The sequence below is a fragment of the Ailuropoda melanoleuca genome, chromosome 20, assembly GCF_002007445.2.
Source record: "Ailuropoda melanoleuca isolate Jingjing chromosome 20, ASM200744v2, whole genome shotgun sequence".
NCBI lineage: Eukaryota > Metazoa > Chordata > Mammalia > Carnivora > Ursidae > Ailuropoda > Ailuropoda melanoleuca.
The window spans coordinates 21,420,056-21,440,185 of NC_048237.1; the positions used below are offsets into that span (position 1 = coordinate 21,420,056).

A 20,130-nucleotide genomic window follows, 5' to 3' on the forward strand; every position below is an offset into this window, starting at 1 on the left:
TTTTTTTTTTTTTTTAAATAATAACTCTTCTCATTATTGACATCTACTATTCAACTCATGAAATGTTAAATGCTGATGCAGAGAACTACAGTATCATATGCATATTTACCTATTTATAGAGGCTAGCATGCCAGGACTGACGTGCTGACACTGAGGAGTTTTTGCCAGTGGAAAGACAACTGATGATGGAGTTGTTGGATTTTTGTCCATACTTGGCAGAATATCATCCTCTTCTGCACTGTCCTGCAGACTTGGCAACTAGAAAACAAATATTTATTATGAGCCAGGAGACAACCATAAAAATGGAATTTCTCATTATTACTAAATGTTTTTGGGTGGCCTAATAAGTTGTCTTTTCCACTGAGATAACCAAACATATCAGTGGTTACAGAACAGAGCCTTGGCCTTTAAAAAATTTCAGTTCTACTGTGTTAAACAGAGACAATGACGCCTATTTCTTTTTTTTTTTTTTTAAGATTTTTTATTTATTTATTCGACAGAGATAGAGACAGCCAGCGAGAGAGGGAACACAAGCAGGGGGAGAGGGAGAAGCAGTCTCATACAGGAGGAGCCTGACGTGGGGCTCGATCCCATAATGCCGGGATCACGCCCTGAGCCGAAGGCAGGCGCTTAACCGCTGTGCCACCCAGGCGCCCCATTGACGCCTATTTCTAAAAGTTGTGAAAAGACCCAGGGGTCAGCAGATGTTCTCTGTAAAGGGTCAGACAGTATATATTTTAGGCTTTGTGGTCCACATAGTCTCTGTCCCAAATATACAACTCTGCTGTTGTAGCATGAAAGCAGAAATACTAAGTAAACAATGAAGATGTCTGTTCCAATAAAATTTTGTTTCTAAAAAATGTGGACTGCCAGATTTGATCCGTGGGTCATGGTTTGCTTATCTCTGTGTAAATAGAACAAAACAGAACTAATTAATTGATTATTATGCTTGGCACTTAATAGGAACTCAAGCAACATTAAACTTTTGTGTATATACCTTTCCAATAAACAATTCAGTCCTCATTAAGATGATACCTTCCTTTGCATTAAAACCTTAGAGAAACCTGAAATGATGGTAGAATTATATAAAGGATATAACCCCTAAAGGACCATGGTTGTTATGCAGGGAACACAGTAAGAGCCTCAGATGGCTCCCTTAAAATACCTCCCTTTATTATCTGTGTAGGCTAAAAACCTCAGATAATGATGTTACTAAATTCTTAAAGCATTGTGTAGCCTTTTAATATTGGAGATGATGTAACAATACTAAGAAATGAGTGAATAAAAAAATTACCCCTGAAGTTTAGCTCACTAAAACAATTTTTACACTTCTATCAGTTGTCTATATCTATCCATTTTTGCGTTGATCTTAATATTCTTAACATTTACATTTAAATTCTAGAAATAGTCTCAAATTTGCAATTAATATTTATATTGTACTTGACTGTTTATGAAGAACATCCTTATTGTATATATACATTGCTTCCAGTAAAGATAAACCTGCAGTGATTATCTTCGTCAAGATTTTTGGCTTCGGGGTGCCTGGGTAGCTCAGTTGGTTGAGCGTCTGCCTTCAGCTTGGGTCATGATCTCAGGGTCCTGGATTGAGCCCCGCATCAGCCTCTCTGCTCAGTGGGGAGTCTGGCTCTCCCTTTCACTCTCCCTTTGTGTTTTCTCCCTCTCTCAAAAAATAAAATCTTAAAAAAAAAAAAAGATTTTTGACTTCTTTTCGTAGGATAAATTCTAATGAATACAATTAGTCTAATGGTTCTTGAACATGGCCATGATGCTTTCCAAAGGTATGATTCATTTTACATCCACTAACGTATGGCTACATCAGTATCTCCACTGCTTTTGTTAGTGGATATTTTAACTTAGTTTTACAAAAGATTCCGTAACTTAGAATATATACATATGGTTTACTTATTTTCCTTTGTCAGCTAATATAACCACCTCCCCAAGTATTCATTCAGCCTTTTGAATTTTTTCTTGCCCACCTTTTCCTTGCCATCTTGACAATTGTTTTTAAAGATTTTATTTATTTAAGAGAGAGAGAGTGAGCATGAGTGGGGGGAGGGGCAGAGGGAGAAGCAGACACTCCACTGAGCAGGGAGCCTGACGTGGGGCTCGATCCCAGGACCCCGAGATCATAACCTGAGCCAAAGTCAGACAAATTTTATTAACACTAGTAACTTTTTAAAAAAATATTTTATTTATTCATTTGAGACACACAGAGAGAGAGAGCATAAGTGGAGGGGAGAGGGAGAAGCAGACTCCCCACTGAGGAGGGAGCCAGATGTGGGACTTGATCCCAGGACCCTGAGATCATGACCTGAGCCAAAGGCAGACACTTAAACCATCTGAGCCGCCCAGGCGCCCCTAATTCTAGTAACATCTGAATTAGTTCTTCATATTATAAACGCTGGCTTTATTTGTTGTAAATATTTTTTCCCAATCACTGAGGATTTTAGTTACACGATTTTTTATACTATAAAAATTTTTTTATACATTTTAATGTCAACTTTGTGCTGCCACTAAATCCCTCCACTGAATTTACTATACAGTAGGTAATAATTTTATAAGTTTGCCTCATTGCATATGAAATTTTAAATATATACATTTAGCTATTTAAACATTTCTGGGTTTTCAATTTGGCTCTACACCCATTACCTTTGAAACGCACTGAAAGACGGACTCTGGACACTGATGAGAAGAGCATGTGCTGGCAGACTGCTTCCTATACTGTATACTTTGGGTCATGTCTGTGGAACTATCAATCCTTGGCCTAAATTATTAGGGATGAACACTAACCATACATAAAAATGAAAGATATAAAAGTCAATATAAAGAAAGCAATGATTTCATGCACTTAAGACTCTTACCAGAACTCTCTGATTCTGCGAAGGTGTTGTACTGAAAAAATCATCATGATCATCTTTTGGCAACTGTTCCAGAAAATCCCTCATTTGCTGTTTCCTCTTAAGAGTTCCCACTTTGGCAGTTATCTTAATAATTTGCTTCTTATCAGCATCACCTATCTTGCCTTAGGAGTCAGCAAAACATTTTGATAAGGACTTGGTCATTTATAGTAACTGCTCTAACGTTAACAGACTTTGCAAAATCTAAATTGTTTATATTAAGTAAACTCATCCTCTATTAATAAGTCTCTTACATAACAAAAGATTCTTTCTGTATTGGGATCTATGCAATATAATTAGTCCACAAGATACTCATGAAGAAACTACATAAGATTAGCCTGGGTGAGGTGGAAAATGTCTTTATCCAGTGGGAAGGAAAGGTTACCTCCTACATTCCCCTTGCTGAACGCCTATTAATTGATTTTATAAAAATATAAACTTTATTGAATTAAAACAGGGATAGGATACTCTGAAAGGTTAGTATACGCTCTGTCATAAACCCTGAGCAGGAATGTGTACTCCTGGGGAATATGAAAACTAAATTTACTTTGAATTTTATTATGAATTTCTAGGGGGCCCTACCCAAGTGGCCTCCAATTAAATTAGACTCTTATAACAATAATCCAGATGCTGAAATCTTTGGATCTAACTGCAGATTTCCTAGAACAAATTCAAAGCACAAGGCTGCTAAGGCTACTACTGATGGAATTAACTATCTAGATAAGACTTAAAACAGATGATCTTTAGAATTCTTTCTAGCTTTAAAATTTGGAGAAAATACCTATAAGATGACAATACATGGGTACATATATCTAGTGAATGATTAGAAATCAATACTGAGAACTAGGCACAAACAATTTACAAAGGTTACCATTTTGGCCTTTGGGATTGACTGTTTTTTTCTTAGTGACAGGTTTCTGGGATCCTTTTTCTCTGGGATCCTCCATGTATTTCCTCTGGCATTCTTCAGCAGATCGAGAGCCGACAGCCATAGCTACATCTGACCAGAAACCAGGTTTGTGCTTTGGAAGAGATGCAAAAGCACTATGGAAGACCAAATCCAGTTAAAGAACAAGAAATTCAAATCAATAAAAACCACCTCCTGAATACATACCACTAAATCAATGAGATTTATTGAGCTAAAGGAATTTTAACCAAAATCATTCTAGATAACAGGGAAGAAAATACTATTCCTTCCACTCAGTAACTTACTTGAGTGCTTAAAATACGAAGATGTAACTTGACATATCTGGTAGGTATCTTCTATTTTGTTGTACTCTATGAAACCTGAAATTCATCTCAGGTCTTTCTTTCAACATATTTTTCCTAAGTTCAGCCATCAGTGATCTGATCTTCTGGGGTACTCTAGCATGACTAACTTTTCAACACTTGCTCAAACCTTACTGGTGCTAAGTACATTGGAAAATGAACTCTTAGTTGCTATATACTCTTAGTTATAAATTCTTATTAAAAAGTGTTATTCTTGCTCTCATTCTATCATAATTTACAGAATGCAGTATTTTATATGTAATAATTGAGGGAAATGAAAATTGAAAGAGAAAAAAACTGTTAGCCAATATGAGGTAGTCACCCAATTTAATAAATGAGTTATATTCTGAAAGTTTTATTTGTATTTAGAAACTAGTACACATATTTCTGCTCCCCTCCCTTCCCAAACAGTTTCTTACATATTGTGGTTAAGCTGAGAGTTTAGCCAGAAAAGATCTACTTAACTCACCAATTAACCTATGCAGCATTATGCTGGTAAATTTTAAAAACCAGCTCTCTGGTTAAAAAGTCCTTATTTGTAGCGTTTGCCAATTTCCGTATTGTAAATACCTCTATCGTGGCTGATTTCAAGCTACCAACATGATGTCCCTGAACGTGGAGTACGAAATGTGTGATAGGACACAATTATATAGAATTTCCACCATGCAGATATAATTGATGTAAAGAACCTTAAGGCAGAGATAATAAAATGTAGTAAAATAATTAGGAAATGATGAGTTTAGGGTATTACTTAATAAATTTATCTAATTATAAATCCGTATGAATCAGCTCTTGTGAACAGGTACAAGTTGATTATAGTACTCAATGCATAAAAGAAGACAAGTACTTAAAGGCATTAAACGCTAATGAATGCTCTACTTTTTTGCATAATTATTCCACAGGTGTTCTAAAGTGGAGCGCTAAAAGGATTTGGAGGCTCAAGCTTCCCTATTTGTGTACATTATTAATTTGCAAGTATAAAACTGCCAGGACTATTCTTCATAATAAAAATACTTAATGCATTTAATAAGAAATTAATCTGTAATTAACACATCTCTACTTTATTCCAGATAATTTTAAAAAGCAAATATAGTGTCACTCCAATCCTACTTGAGACTTCCTTTTATAGGTGACAGAGGGAGAAAAATACAACTTGTTTTAAAACTCACTAGCATAAAACCAAAGTATTTAATATGACTTTTACACTGTTCTTATCTTTCTAATCTCATCCTGCACTCTTCTGCCCTCACTTTCTGGACTGATTTTTTTGGCGTCCTTTCAGTATTTCTAAATACGCTTTCTTCCTTTCTACTTTTATATATGTTGTTTTATTTAAAATGATCTTATCATGAAAATATGGCTTAAATAATTTTTATTTGTCCTTCAGATCTTAGTTCAAGTATCTGCTTAAGGTAAGTCAGATTTCCCTGATATATTTTCATAAACCTCTTAGAGTGATTACTTGCTAACTAGGTTATAAGCATGATGAGGAGTACAAAGCAGTGGGCTGCAACTAAGAATCACTTGAGGAGCTTACATCAAATGTACAAGTAAGCAAATGAGTTATTAAAATAAGCAAACAGATTCACAGACTACCCCTGAAGACTTCAGTTTAGTAGGTTTGCAGTGGCAACACTCTGAATAAAAAGCTCCTCAGGTGATTGTTCTGCTACGCAGTCAGGATTGGAACTGCTTTATGTTCCAAGAAGCATTAAGTATTATATCTAATTAAGAAAGAAGCATTGTATCTAGTTACGTGGGGTGTTAGGAATAGGTGATGACAAGGAAAGGTTGGAGTGACTGACATGTGAGATAAAATTTGAAGGATGGACAAAATATAACAGTTGAAAATAAGGCAACAGTATTGGTAAAAAAATGAAGAGAAGGAGACAGGACATAAGGTTAAGGAATAGAAAGTAGTCCATATTTGTAATATGGTAAATTTCAAAGGCAGGGCTGTAGGTTAGAGCTTTGAAAAAAACTAGAAAAGCAGAGCCCAAACCCAAACCTGCCATATCTAAATATTTTAATAGTATGCAGTCTAGGCACCTTAACTTTTTTTTTTTTTAAGTTATCATACAGTAAAATTGTCTGTTTAGATATGGTTCTATGAATCTTAACAAATATAAAGATTTGTATAACCATGATCACAATTAGGGTATGTTAACAGTTTCATTACAATGAAAAAATTCCTAGTTCTTCCTCTTTGTTGTCCACTATACTCAGTGGCAATCATTGATCTGTTTTCTTAGTTTTGTCTTTCAGAATGGAATTCTGGAAATGGAATTACACAGTATATAACCTTTTGAGCTGGCTTTTTTTTTTTTCACCCAGCATAATGCCTTTGAAATTCATTTAGGTTGTTACATATATCAATAGTTCTTACTTTTTCTCAGTAGTCCATTCATTCTAAGAATGTACCATGATTTATGTAGGAAGTTCCGTAGAAATCAACAGAGATGAACTGTATAAAACCACGCCATAAAGTTGTGAACTTCTGTGCTCACACCACAAATTTTGATATATTTTCATTCCTGTTCAGTTCAGTATCTTTTCTCCCAAGACTTCTTCCTCTTTGACCCATGGATTATTCACAAGTGTGCTATTTAACTTTCAACTGCTTGGAAATGTTCCTGTTTTATTAATGTGTGGTTTAATTCAACTATGGTCAGAAAACAAACACCCTATGCATGACTTCAGTTATTTTAAATTTGTTAAGATGTTTTTATGACCTTGTCAATGTTCTATCTGGTAAATGATCCACCTACTCTTGGAAAAAAATGTATTTTTTCCCATATTGTTGGGGGGACTGTTCTACAAATGTTGATTAGATACTTGGTTGATGGTGTTGTTCAGTTCTTCTATAGCCTTGCTAATTTTCTACTAGTCAATTACAAGAGAAAAGCATTGATGATTCCAACTATAAATGTGGTTTTACCTATCTTTTCAGTTTAGTAATTTCCTTTTAGTTCTGATTTTGAGTCATGTATTTTGAGGGTTTTTTTGTTAGGTGCATATACATTTAAGATTGTTGTCTTCCTGGTGAACTGACATTTCTCTCATTTTGTAATGTTCTTTATCCTTGATAATTTTCTTAGTACTGCAATCTTTGACAGGTTTTAGTACAGCCACTTCAGCTATGAGTTTCCATAGTGTTTTTCTATCCTTCAATTTGTAACTTACCTATTCATATTTGAAATTTCTCTTACATGGCACTATAGCAGGGATATTTTAAAATTCATTCTAACAATCTGTCTTAAATGGTGCATTCAGACAACTAATGTAATTATGTTTGGATTTAGGTCAATCATTTTATTTGCTTTCTGCTTTGTTCTGTTTTCTATTTCTCCTTTGCTGTCTTCTTTTGGGTTAACTATTTTTTTTAGTATTTTATCTATTATATATTTGAAAATACCTCTGAATAGTTTCTTAGTAGTTGCTCTAGGGATTATTACAAACATACTTAATAGTCTACTTAGAATCAATATTTTACTGCTTCAAGTAGAATAGAAAATTTACCACCATAAGTCTCTTCATCCTTCCTCTCATTATTGTAGTTGTTTTATGTATTAAATTTACATATATTGAAAACTCCACCATACAATGTAATATTTCCTATCAACCATTAAACATTTTAAAGAACTCAAGAAAACAGTCTGTTGTATTTATCCAGATAGCTACCATTTCTCTTGTTATTCCTTCATTTCTGATATTGACTGCCTCCTTCCTTTGCCATTTCCATTGTTATTGAGCCTACCAAGTTTTTTATTTTGATTATTTTATTTCCCAGTTCTAAAATTTTCATTTGATCCTTGTCTTCTATGTCTGAAATTTTCTAAATTTCTGTTCTTTTCAAGAATGTTTGCTTTTAGTTTCTGGAGTTTTTAAAAAATTTTTGACTAAAGAAGTCTGTGCCTTTACTGGCCGAACAGGCTACTTGAGAGGGATGAAGTGGGAGGAGTGAGTGGTCCTGATGCCGAGCCTGCAGTGCTTTATAAGCTTGTAGGTGGTGAAGAACTTGCCCAGGTAATGGCCAATCATCTCGGGCTTGATTTCCATCCGGCTGAAGGTCTTGCCATTGTAGACAGCCACCATGCTGCCCGCCATCTTGGGCATGATGATCATGTCCCGTAGGTGCTCCTTAACCATCCTGGGCTATGCGATAGGGAGGAGCTTCCTTCTTGGCCTTCCACAGGTGCTCCAGCAGTGAGTGCCATGGCTTCCTCCACAAACCCGGGTTCAGCCTCCGCTGCTGCTGGGCGCTGTACAGCGGCATCAACCTCTGAGGACTGTCCAGCAGCTGGTCGAGGACTGCGCTGTAGGTCAACTTGCAGAAGCTGTTGTTCTTCTGCTCCGCTTCTGCCATCTTGTCAGCTCTTAGGTAAGGCTCCTGGAGGATTTTAATATACCTGTTTCACAATCTTGTCAGATAATGACAACATCTGTGTCATCTCAGCATTAGCATCTTTTTTTTTCCATGAGTTGAGATTTTCCTGTTTCTTCATATACTAATTCTGGACTATTTCGTAGGCATTTTGAAATACTGTAAAACTCTTTGTCGTGTTTACCTATGGAGAATGCTAATATTTTTGTTTTAGCAGGCAGTCAATCTGGTTATAACCTGAGCTATAAATTCCAATCAGTCTTTTGTGGTTGTAGTTTCAGTATGTTCTATTTTTAAAGCTTTGCAATGCTATTAAAATATCCTGTGTGGGGGACACTGAGTGGCTGGCTGGCTTAGAAACTGGGTGGTAGTCTACCTCTTAGTTTGGTCTTGGGTATGCTGTTTAGGATCAGATCCTCACATGTGCAACTCAGGGGTAAGCCCAAAAGTTCATAAACAACTTTATATAGGGTTGCTTTCCCTAGCTCCTCCCTTAGCAATTTTTAGTTCCCCAGGGCTCCTGTTTTTGGTTCTCTGGCAGAAACTTTGGGCTTTAGTTACCCAGCTCTGCGGTTCACTTCATACAAGTCTTTATGTAGTGCCAAGCACAAAGGACAGAAAGAGAAAAATGCAACACATGTTGCCCTACCTTTTTTGTTTGTTTTTTAAAGATTTTACTTATTTGAGAGAGACAGAGAGAGCATGGGGCTGGGGTGGGGAGAAGGGGCAGAGGGAGAGGGAGAAGCAGACTCCTCGATGAGTGGGAGCCCGACACAGGGCTTGATCCCAGGACCTGAGTTGACGGCAGACACTTAACTGACTGAGACACCCAGGCGCCGCAGTTGTCCTACCCTTTGGAGATCTATACGTAATTGGAGGAAAGTTTCCCACTTTTCAGAGTATTAGGTACATGTGGGCCCCACATGCTGCTGTGATTTTCACCCTTGCAGGATTACATGGAGACTATGACGTAAGAGAAAGGAAAAAAGAAAAAGAAAGAGAACTGGGGAATTTCTTCTGTGTCTGAGTGTTAGTGGTCCCCTTCCCTTCTCCCCAAGCCAGAAGTGGAGGGCTTTTCTTTGAATTCTTAGTCATGCCTCAGTGCCCACTTCTAGGTTTTAAGTGGCTTTAATCTAAGTTAAGGAACACCAGAGGGAAAACTAGCCATACGCCCCCACTTCAGTGGTACTTAAAATTCTATTCTTTCCTAATCGGCTTGCAGTATTTACCTTCCTGAGTTTTTGCTGACAAAGCTATTCCATGCATTCTGTTCATAGCTGCACAGAAAAAGAGACTAGAATGTGCTTTCCTCATCTCATCAGGAACTGGAATCTTAATTTCAGCCATTAAAATAATAGTTGATGATATGGATATACAGTAAAGGCTGAACAACCTTTACTATAACAAATGATGGGAGATATAGCTGGAAAGGATAATTAAAAGTATTGTATGCTGTCAGTACAAGGCAGAAGGATCTCTATGTAATTTGAAGATTAGTAAGAATGCAGGGAAGATTTCTGATGTTAGAAGCACAACTATACATTAAAATTAATCTGGAGAGACATAAAACAGTTTACAAAGATGCAAATAACAAAGTAAAAATATAAGGCTACTTCCACAGTTCAGGCAGGTATTAGAAGTCTGAAAAAAAGTAGTGTGAAGAGAAAAGATGCAGATGGAATGATCCTGTGGAAAAATCTATAGCTCCTTGAGAACTACTTTGATTTAAAAACAAAAATCAGTAATGACAAAGTTTAATCCTAGTTGACTGAAGGAATTACATTTTCAGAATCAGGAATGTCAGGCCAAGTAGATCAGCAGGCAAAGAGAGAGAACACAAGTGGGGGGAGGGGCAGAGAAGCAGGACCCCGGGATCATGACCTGAGCCAAAAGCAGATGTGTAACTGACTGAGACACCCAGGTGCCCCATGGGAAATATAAATCTAAATACAAGAATTCAAGACTAGAGTTACAGATTTGGGAATCCCTGTTCAAAGAGTAAAGTTAGAACTATGGAAGGAAAAGATCACTGAGGACTACATTATCATAGCAAGAAAGCAGCCAAAACCAAGAACTTCTGAGAAGAAGGAAAATTCTCTGCCTGAAAATAAGACAGAGAAGGAACATTTAGGAAAATGAAAGAGAAGGAACACAGTGGCACAGAGATTTCAAGAGTGTTTCAAGAAGGTAGATATGAAAATGAATTCCAAATGTTACAAGGTTAGGGAGCACTCAAGCAAATGAATCACTGATCGTGGTATGTTTCTATCTTCTCTCTTATCAGTCACATCTTCCTTTCTTTCTACTAGATCATTCCCATCACACCACCATACTCTGGCTTGAGTCCTCTTACAAACAAACAAGCAACCAACCAAACATACGTCTTCCCTTATCTTCACAGTCTTCTATTACCTATCCATTTTTTTGTTCCCTGTCACTGTCAATTTCTTGTGTTATCCACTTTTACTCTCTCATTCACTCTCCACTGCTCAGTTATGCTCTAGCTTCCAATGCTACTGCACTACTCAAACTGCTTGTCAAGTCTATGCAGCTAAATACCATTCTTGTTATACTTAGTTTATTAGCAGCACTAACCACGAAACCTAGGATGGATCATCTAATTTCTAAGGCTGTTTCTATTCTGTAAATGCAGGGGAAAAGGCCATATTTAAATAATCTGCAGGTCTGTATTCAGCTTTAAGGTTTTGTAATAGTAAATTTAACTATAAAATATTTCTTAAAATATGATTATCTGAGACAGCAGCGTTTCTCTTTTACAATATTTTTCCCCACCTTAGTTGAGGTATAATTGTCAAAATTGTATAAAGTGTACATGGGATCACTTGATATACATGTTCAGTGTGAAATGATAACCACAAGCAAGTTAAATGATACATCCACCCCCCTCACATAGTTACCCTTTTCCTGAGGGGGAGGGTAGCTGTCTTGAAACATTAAATGGGAAAGAAAGGAAGATTAACTTTTCTTTTGCTCATATGCAAGCTGTAGAGATGGCCACAAAGTACCTAGTTAGAAGTTATCTGTATTCTCCCTCTGTTCTTTGTATAAATTTCTCTCCATGTGATTTTGGATATCTTCCATATTAATGATTAGAGGTCACTAAATTAGCTCCTTATTGGAATTTTTAGATCTTCAACTGTTTTGTGGCCACTCTAGATATTTCAGAGTCAAATTTAACTACTCACCAATGAAGTTTCTGTAATTCCTTCTCATTCCATTCTTCATCTTGAACTATACCAGGAAAACATTCAAAGGAATGCCTATTTGTCTCATTAGATCCCATCGCCTCAATAACTGGAGACTCATTCCTAATACCAGATTTCTGAAAAATTTCTTTAGCAGAACATCTAGCTTTCTTTTGTTTGATATAAAATTCACTTTCACTTTCTTCAGTTTCAGATTCAGAAATCACTGGGATTTTCCTTGTGGTTCTTGCGCTTTTCCTCAGGTGAACCACTGTTTTTTTGGTATTCCTTGCTCTGGTTTTCTTAGCAATTTCAGCTTTTTTTCTAATTCCCCTTTCTGTTTCGCTCTCTTCACTAGACAAATCTGATGAGGACTGATGCTCATAAAATGACATAGATGCATTTTTGATTTTCTTCAATTTTGGTAACAACCTTGTATTTTTCTTTAAGTCAGAGGTGACAGTTTGTTGCTTTTTAGGACTAGATATTTTGATTTTCTGGTTGACCATGAGTAAATCACATTCACTGCGATCTTCCTTGTTTTTATTTTTATGATCCACACTATACTCAAATGCATTTTTGAAGGTCTTTGTGGGCTTACTGATCAAATGTGCAGTTCCATTTAAGTCTGATTTATTTTCTTTTTGATGCTTTGACACTGCAAAATCTGTTACCGCTTTAATAGTGCCAGAGGACAGATTATACTTCATGCATTTTTGTTCTATCACTTTTTTAGACTTAAGTGGTGTCACTAAAATATAAGCTTCCTTCTGATTAAGAGCCATACATTTTCTTTCTTCATCTGAGAAAAACGGTTGTCTTGAGGTTAGAATGTCAACGGATACATTCGAATCTTCAGTTCTCTCTTTAATTTCATAAGACAAAACCAAAGATCAAAATCTCAAGTTAGCTACAAACAAAGCACAGAATTTTTTTTTCTAAAATAAAATACATTGTTTTTTCCCCCATAAGCTCCATTCTACGTACTACTCTCATTATTAGTCTTCCTGATGCACCAGTCTGTTCAGGTTAGGGCCCCTTCATTGTAAACATATTTTCTATACCAACTGCTCCGTGACTTCTTAAGTCTACTTAATGTACACATAAACTCCTCTTCTGGCCTTCAGTGAAGTGCTGATCTCTCACTGTACTCAAATGTGAACCATATTCTATGTCTACTAGACCACTATTTCTCCCAATTTTCTTGATTCTCAACTTCCACTAATAGCATTCTACTTGGAAAGTTTTCTTCACTCACAAACCATATCACTACTTGTTTTAATTCCATTCTCTAATCTGCCTAATGCACAAACTTTGTCCTAATTCCATCAACTGAATGGAAGTTCTCCTTCAAATTTCCAGAATACTTTTAAATAATGCCATGTTTGACAATGTGCCTTGCATTATAAATACAAACTTGTCTTATCTTTGAACTATACTGCAAAAAAAAAAATCCTTAATAATAAGAATTTTGTTTTCATTTTTGGATTTTTTTTGTTGTTATAGGACAGAGCCTTTCAAATATGCAGTAAATGATACAAAAATATTTGTTAAATCAACTCTTTAGAGGTAAAATATTTAGGTGACATAAGAAAACCACTAGGGTTGCTAAAACCTTACTAGGTATGTAATTCCTTACATGAAATGCAAGCTATCCTCGTTAGGGGAACAAGGAACTCTATCTGTGTGGCCCATTCTCATCCCTAATGGTGGCAATGGAAACATAGTTTTGTTGAGTTGCCCAAACTCCATGAAACATCATGGGATAACAACCAAATCAGAACTTGGGAATCTTTATTATACTGTGTCACTAAAGAAAGCAAATTAAAATGAGAGAAATTCTCCAATTTGAAACTTAAGAAATCAGAAGCCAAACTAAATTAACTTCTAATTATAAATTATCCAACTGCATTTATAAATAATGTATACAAATTATAAATAATCACACCAATCGTCATAGTGAAATACTGCAACAACCTACACATATTATGTACCATTTTACAAGATGAATGATAAAATGAAAGACGGATGAGTAATGTTGGATGCTGGGGAGAAAAGAAGCCACTAAATTATAATTCATGGAGAAGTGGTATTAATCAAAAGTAATCAAGAAAGTGTCTACAAGATTTCTCAATGGAATCATCTATCTTCATGAGGGAAGTGTTTTAATTCCTCACATAAATCTGATTCAAATGTTCAACTGGCAATTTGAAAATTTTGAACTTTCTAATTTTAAACAAAATACTTTTAATTCTGAATATTTTTATTCATTTTATTAAATAATCTGAATAAAGATTTATCCTATTCTGGATACTTTAACCTAAGTTGCATGATCCTGATAGTCTAAATAGTATTGCTTTTCCTCTCTACTTCTTTAAACACTTACAAATGTTCTTCACTTTCACTTCCTTTCACTTTTAAGAAGAAATAAAAATGCTACTAAGCTGATGGATTTAACTCAGTATGAAATTTTAAACTTGTTAAGGTACAGAGAAAAGGCTCTTTAAATTCTGTTATGCAGGATTTCAATGAAATCATATTGAAAATCAACACTTACACATAGCTAAATGATGGCATTAATTTCATAAAAAGATTCATAGTCTTTAAACGTTTCTTTTAAATGTAAACCAATAAAGATATATCACCTTAAACATTCCAAAAAGCATATTTAAAATAATGTTTTGTGATTAAAAATAAAATTAGGGGTGTCTGGCTGGCTCAGTTGGTAGAGCACGTGACTCTTGATCTCAGGGTTGTCAGTTTGAGCCCCACATTGAGTGTATAGTTTACTTTAAAAAAAAAAGGTTAAAAAGTAAGTAAATAAAAATTATTTAGTACCTAGATTAAGGGAGGCAAACCTACAAGTAAATATGGTATGTAAGGTAATGGATTATTTTATTATGCAAATCATGTTATATAGAAAAACAAAACCCTACTGTATACCTGAAACTAATAACACCGTATGTTAATTATGCTTCAATTAAAGAAAAAAAAAAGGTTTAAAAAAAAAAAAACCCACAAAAAACAACAAAACACCCCCGACATTTATAACCACTGAAATACTTGGTTTACCATTTTAGATTCGGAAATTTATGAGACCATTTTTATTATATTAAAAACATTTCAAATAAAAGCTGTCTGCTTGTTATAAAACCAATAAAGATATATTACCTTGCTTCTGACTTTTAATTATCGTTTTGTTTGTTCTTTCACAATTTTCAAGTTTCTTTGAAGACAAGTTTTCATATTCTTTCTTTCCAATTAATTCCTTCAAAACAAAAAGATAGCTTTTATTTTAACAACTACTACCTATAAACATGACCTCAAGTATTTTCACAGTATGTGTCAAGCATACAAATATCTAGGTACTTTTAGTTCTACAAATTTCATTAATGGAAGCATTCAGAAACTCATTTGCCAGAGCTTAAGCTTTGGAAGTACCATGTGGGTATCCACTATCTTAGTTACTTCCTTTATCGATTTAATACCTGTGATATGTCAGTGCATGCGCACACACACACTTTATTTAAGCCTTACTCTAAGAGCTAAACTTTCTGTTATTATTGATTGCACTTTTCCAATGAGACATGGAGAAAATAAATATCAAGACACTGTCAAGACTAACAAAAGGCTGATATTTAACAGAATTCATGATTTCTGATTTGGTCCCAAACCTTTTTAGTAGCATCACACCACCACTCTACATATCACAGTGTACCATAAAAACTTACCTGATTAGATAAGTCATTTCCTCCTCCATTTTGAAAAGTATTATTTACTTGGTCATCTGGGAGCCTTAATGGTGGTTTATTTTGGCAATTATCATGGCACATGTTTAGTTCTGTGGCTCCTGGCAATCTACTGTGCTTACCATTTTTCAGTTCTATGTGTACAAAGATGGAGATTTCAACAAATTATTATATAGAAGACAAGCTGCCCTTCCACATTAAAGAATTCACTTTCAAAAAATGTTATCTAGAAAGAGTAGTAAGTTAATGTTCATACTTTTTTCCAGCAGGGGGTAGGGTGGGTTGTGAGACAAATTACAGTTTTGGCAAAGAACTGACACAGCAGTTCTGCCAGCTACCTTTATAGCAATGGTCATTCAAAAAAACATGCCATTCCCTCTATGAAAGCAAACTGGTTTTATTCTGTTAACAAAAATGTAATTTAGTATAAAAACATAGGCATCTGTAATATAGGTCCGGTAGCCTAAATACCTCAAGTCTAGGAAACTGAAGGAACAATCATCTTTCACTGACACGTTTATCAGTGTTCTTGATTCTGATGAACTAAAATGTAATATTTAAAGAAATAAGCAGAATGCTAATTATGAGCAGACTGCACTGCAGTTTTTCAAGTATTAAAAAATAAGAATTTTAGGGCAGTGTAAGTCAAAAACTCAATACAGTATAAACAGATAAATGTGGAGCTTATGTAAGAATTTATCATTATACCAGGAGAAAAAAAAGAGCAAACATACCCAAATGACAACAATCAACGTCATAAGTAGTGCTGGCTCTTTGGAGGACATCTATTTGATTTTCTCTTGCATTATTTTTTGAGGATTTTCGTACATCAGGGACAAAACTTCCAGTTTTCTGTTTTTGTCTGGCCTTTCCCTCTTTCTTTTTACAAGCCCTAAAAATAAGTATGTATTTTTTCCTTTAATACTTGTTCTCAAAAAACAAAAACAAAAAACTAAATATACAAATAAAGTCCCTCAGATAAAACTGTTTTCCCCCAGCAAAGATTACCTTCAATCTTAAATTATTTAAGCCTTTATAACTTCTACCTCTTCCCCCACAAAGAACTGAAGGACAACACCGTAAATCAAAAGAATCAAATAGAACCTTCTAAGTGTTTACTATTCTATGCTTTTATTTTCTATTTAAGCTAATATTGTAAGAAAATTACAGGACAAATGCTGCCAGTTGCCTATATTTGGAAATAAATTTTACTGAAACACCACCACATTCACTCATTCAAGCACTGTCTATGGTTGCTCTTCCGTTACAAAAGCAGAGCTGAATAGCTGACAGAGGCAGTATGCCCATAAAACACCTCCTATCTCGCTCTTTACAGGAACCCCCCTGCCCGGCATTGTAAGTTATACAATTGTACTGTGATTAATTATGTCACTGTATCCCCTATGAGTTCCTTTAATGGCAAGAATTTTGCTTTGCTTTCCCTGTGCCAACACAGTGTCTGTTAAACAACTGAAAATAACTACTGAAGGAATGAATGCAAGAAAAAAGGACCAAGAACTTTACACTCATGTTTAACAGCGACACGCCTCTTAAACGGTAGTTGAATGAGGATGCTCCCTGAAATGTCATCAGTGTTATTTACCTTTTAGATTTATTCCATATGACAGAAATTCTAGTAAAGTATTACTGCTTTCTAAAAATCCAAGATCAGAGAGAACTTCAAAACTAGCATTCCCCATCCCCCTGAAAAAGAAACTAAAACCAATTTACACTGGTTACATGAACAGATATAATTGTAAAAGCCCCTCAAATTTTATACCTAAAATGGGTTCATTTTATCAAATGTAAATTACACCTTAATAAAGTAACTTTTTAAAAAGTTAAGAAATGCTTACCTTAATTGTTCTAGAAAATTATCAATATGCTCTTTCCATTTTTCTGGAAAGCCAAACATAAACTTCCTTATGAGATAATTTGGATATCCTATTTAACAATAAACAAAAAACAATTATCTAAAAGCCGAGAATTTTAAAGATGTCATTGGTTCATTAGATCATTGAAAAAATATATACTTAATGCTCACTTTGTGCCAGGCACTGCCACAGACATTAAGGATTCAGCAGTTAACAAAACAAAAATTCCTGCCTTCATGGAATTTGCCTTTTAGTGTGAAAGAGAAAGCAAACCAATAAACACCCTGTCTGTTGGTCATCAATGCTACGGAGAAAAATTACACAAAGGGCAAAGAGATACTAGTGTATTTATGCTGGGGGAGGAAGAAGGGTACAGGCAACATTTTTAAAAGGTCAGTCACAGAGGTTCTCACTGAAACAGCATCATTTGAGTAAAGCTTGAAGGACATGAGGGAATGAGCCATGTGGCAATATGGGATTAAAACACTGAAAGCAGAGGGAACGAAATAAAAGGCTATGAGGTAATAGTGTGCCTGGCCTGATGTAAAAATTAGTATAGTTGGAGTGGAATGAAAGAAGCTTGTACTAGGAAACTACTCAGAAGGGAATAGAGGCAGTAGGGGAACATGAAAGATGATAAGGCTCTGGGGTCATTTTATGGACCTGGTCTTTTACTTTGGGTGAGATGGGAAGCTATAGGAAGATTGTGAGCAAGGGAGCCACAGGATTTGACTTACTTTAACAGGACTGTAAAAGCTGCTATTTTGAGAAGTCTATGGAAATACAAGTGGGTAAATAAGGATTCTGCAATGATACAGACAAAAGATAAGGGAGGTCTGGAACACAGAGGTCAGCAGAGGCCTGGCTTTCTAATAAATTATGGAAATAACGCCAATTAGATGTACTGACCCACTAAATGTGGGTGTGAGAGAGACTGAAGATTCAAGATGTCTCCAAGAGTTGTGGCTAGCAACAAGACTATTACCTAAGCAGATTTCAGGGAGAAGACCAGGTTTTAGACGATCATATCAAGTTTGAGATGCCTGCAGACATTTTACTGGAGATGTCAAATGGAAAAATGAGTTGAGTGGCTTGGGGAGTTTTTTTGGTAAGAGATATAAATTCGGCATTTGTTACCATATAGATGAGATTTAAATCCTAAAAGAAATCAGCACAGCACTGAGTGTATACAAAGGGCCACAGTCTACCCCATTATTTAGAGGCAAAGAACAAAGAGTGAAATAAACAAACGAAGAAGGAACAGGGAGTAAGGCAGCATGAAAATCTGAATATACTGTTTCAGAAGGCAAATAAAGATTTCAAGGAGGTAAGTATGACTAACTGTGATAAGAATATACTAGATTTAGCAGTGTGGGGGCCACTGGTAACTCTGTTATAAGGGCTGTTTGGTAAAGAATTGCAGTTTAAGGCATGATTAAAGAGAATTTTTTTAAAAATGGGAAAGAATTCAAGGAATTGGAATCTGAGCTGTTTTTGCTGTAAACAGTAGCTGAAATAAGTGGGGTTAAAAGGGTTTTTGTTTTGACAGGATAAGGGAGAATTACTGGAGTGGTATCCTTGAGTAAAAGAGGGAAAATGGAAAGTAGAGTACAAATGGAGAGGCTGACTCAGACAGGAATGTGGACAGTTCATTCATAACAAAAGCAGAAACAAAGGTAACGTGTCAGTAAATGTGATGGTGAAGTTCTCTTCTGATTGTTTCTATTGCTCAGGTGCTCCGCTCTCTCCCAGTACCTCTCATGTTAGGGGAAAAAAGGAAGTATTGAAAATTTGTAAAAATATGCAGTAGTCTTCAAGGAGGATGGGAGAGTGAGTGTAACAGGGAAATGTGGTAGGATACCAAATAGCACCAAGAGACCACAACTTGTTGCTGGTAATCACAAACTTAAACACTCAGGTATGTTTTTCTTCAGCCTCTTACTGTGCACAAGGCATATGCAGGAAATTAGATTATAACAGGACTGGGGTTGTGCTGGGCAGGTTGGACAAACTAGAGAGTTAAATTATAGTCTCATAAAGCAATTCCTCACATAACAACGACTCACTTGAATTTTTAAAAATAACTGGACTTATTTAAACTGTCAATAAGGGTGATTAAATCAGAGACAAATGGTCAACACATATAATAGTTTTACGTAATGTGGTCAATTCTGTTTTAATTTTTTGTTTTGATTGAGTCATAATTTTAAAACAATTAAGAATAAAAGATAGCTATCACTGTTAGAAATATGGTTAATTATTTCATTTAAAATAATTTATAATAAAGACAGTCATTACCTGCTTCCTTCATGGAAATCCGGTCTATCATCCCTTTTAATATATAAATATTGCCTGACAAAGTCCTAAGTGTATTGTGCTTAATCCGTTCTATAATGACATTACTGTGCCAATATATGTTAGTGATGTCTCTAGGAGAAAATTAAAGGCCAAAATATTCACATTTTACCCGTAATCACAATGTACATATATAAGTATACAAGTTTATAATAATAGAAAGTAATAAATCTGCACTCCAGCTACTTAAGCAATATTATTCCTCTAATTACACAACATCTGTGGGCCAAACATTGCAGCAGAACTCAACTGCCTGGCTAATGTGATCATCAGAGTATGTATCAAGAAACTGTACTGTGGCCAAACCAAATTACTAATACAAAATTTATCATTCGCAAGGAAGCAGGGGCCTTCCCTAAATGACTGGGGCTGACA

At 35.4% G+C, this 20,130-nt stretch overlaps 1 protein-coding gene and 1 pseudogene across 3 annotated transcripts in view; both read right to left on the reverse strand.

Moving 5' to 3' along the window:
- Positions 1-20,130, reverse strand: part of MIS18BP1 (MIS18 binding protein 1) — a 46,920-nt gene that overhangs the window by 12,225 nt on the left and 14,565 nt on the right. The window contains exons 6-14 of one of the 3 annotated variants that reach the window (XM_034648407.1): positions 19,699-19,829; positions 17,383-17,470; positions 16,261-16,418; positions 15,509-15,660; positions 14,949-15,045; positions 11,778-12,642; positions 3,790-3,962; positions 2,883-3,043; positions 110-258 (exon numbers count right to left, since the gene is read on the reverse strand). In XM_034648407.1, coding sequence (XP_034504298.1) covers positions 110-258; positions 2,883-3,043; positions 3,790-3,962; positions 11,778-12,642; positions 14,949-15,045; positions 15,509-15,660; positions 16,261-16,418; positions 17,383-17,470; positions 19,699-19,829 — 1,974 coding nt within the window. Of the gene's footprint in view, positions 1-74; positions 259-715; positions 905-2,882; positions 3,044-3,789; positions 3,963-11,777; positions 12,643-14,948; positions 15,046-15,508; positions 15,661-16,260; positions 16,419-17,382; positions 17,471-19,698; positions 19,830-20,130 lie in introns of those variants that run through there. The other 2 variants (XM_034648405.1, XM_034648406.1) reach the window with 2 other exon arrangements.
- On the reverse strand, positions 4,888-11,906 carry LOC117797231 (annotated as a pseudogene).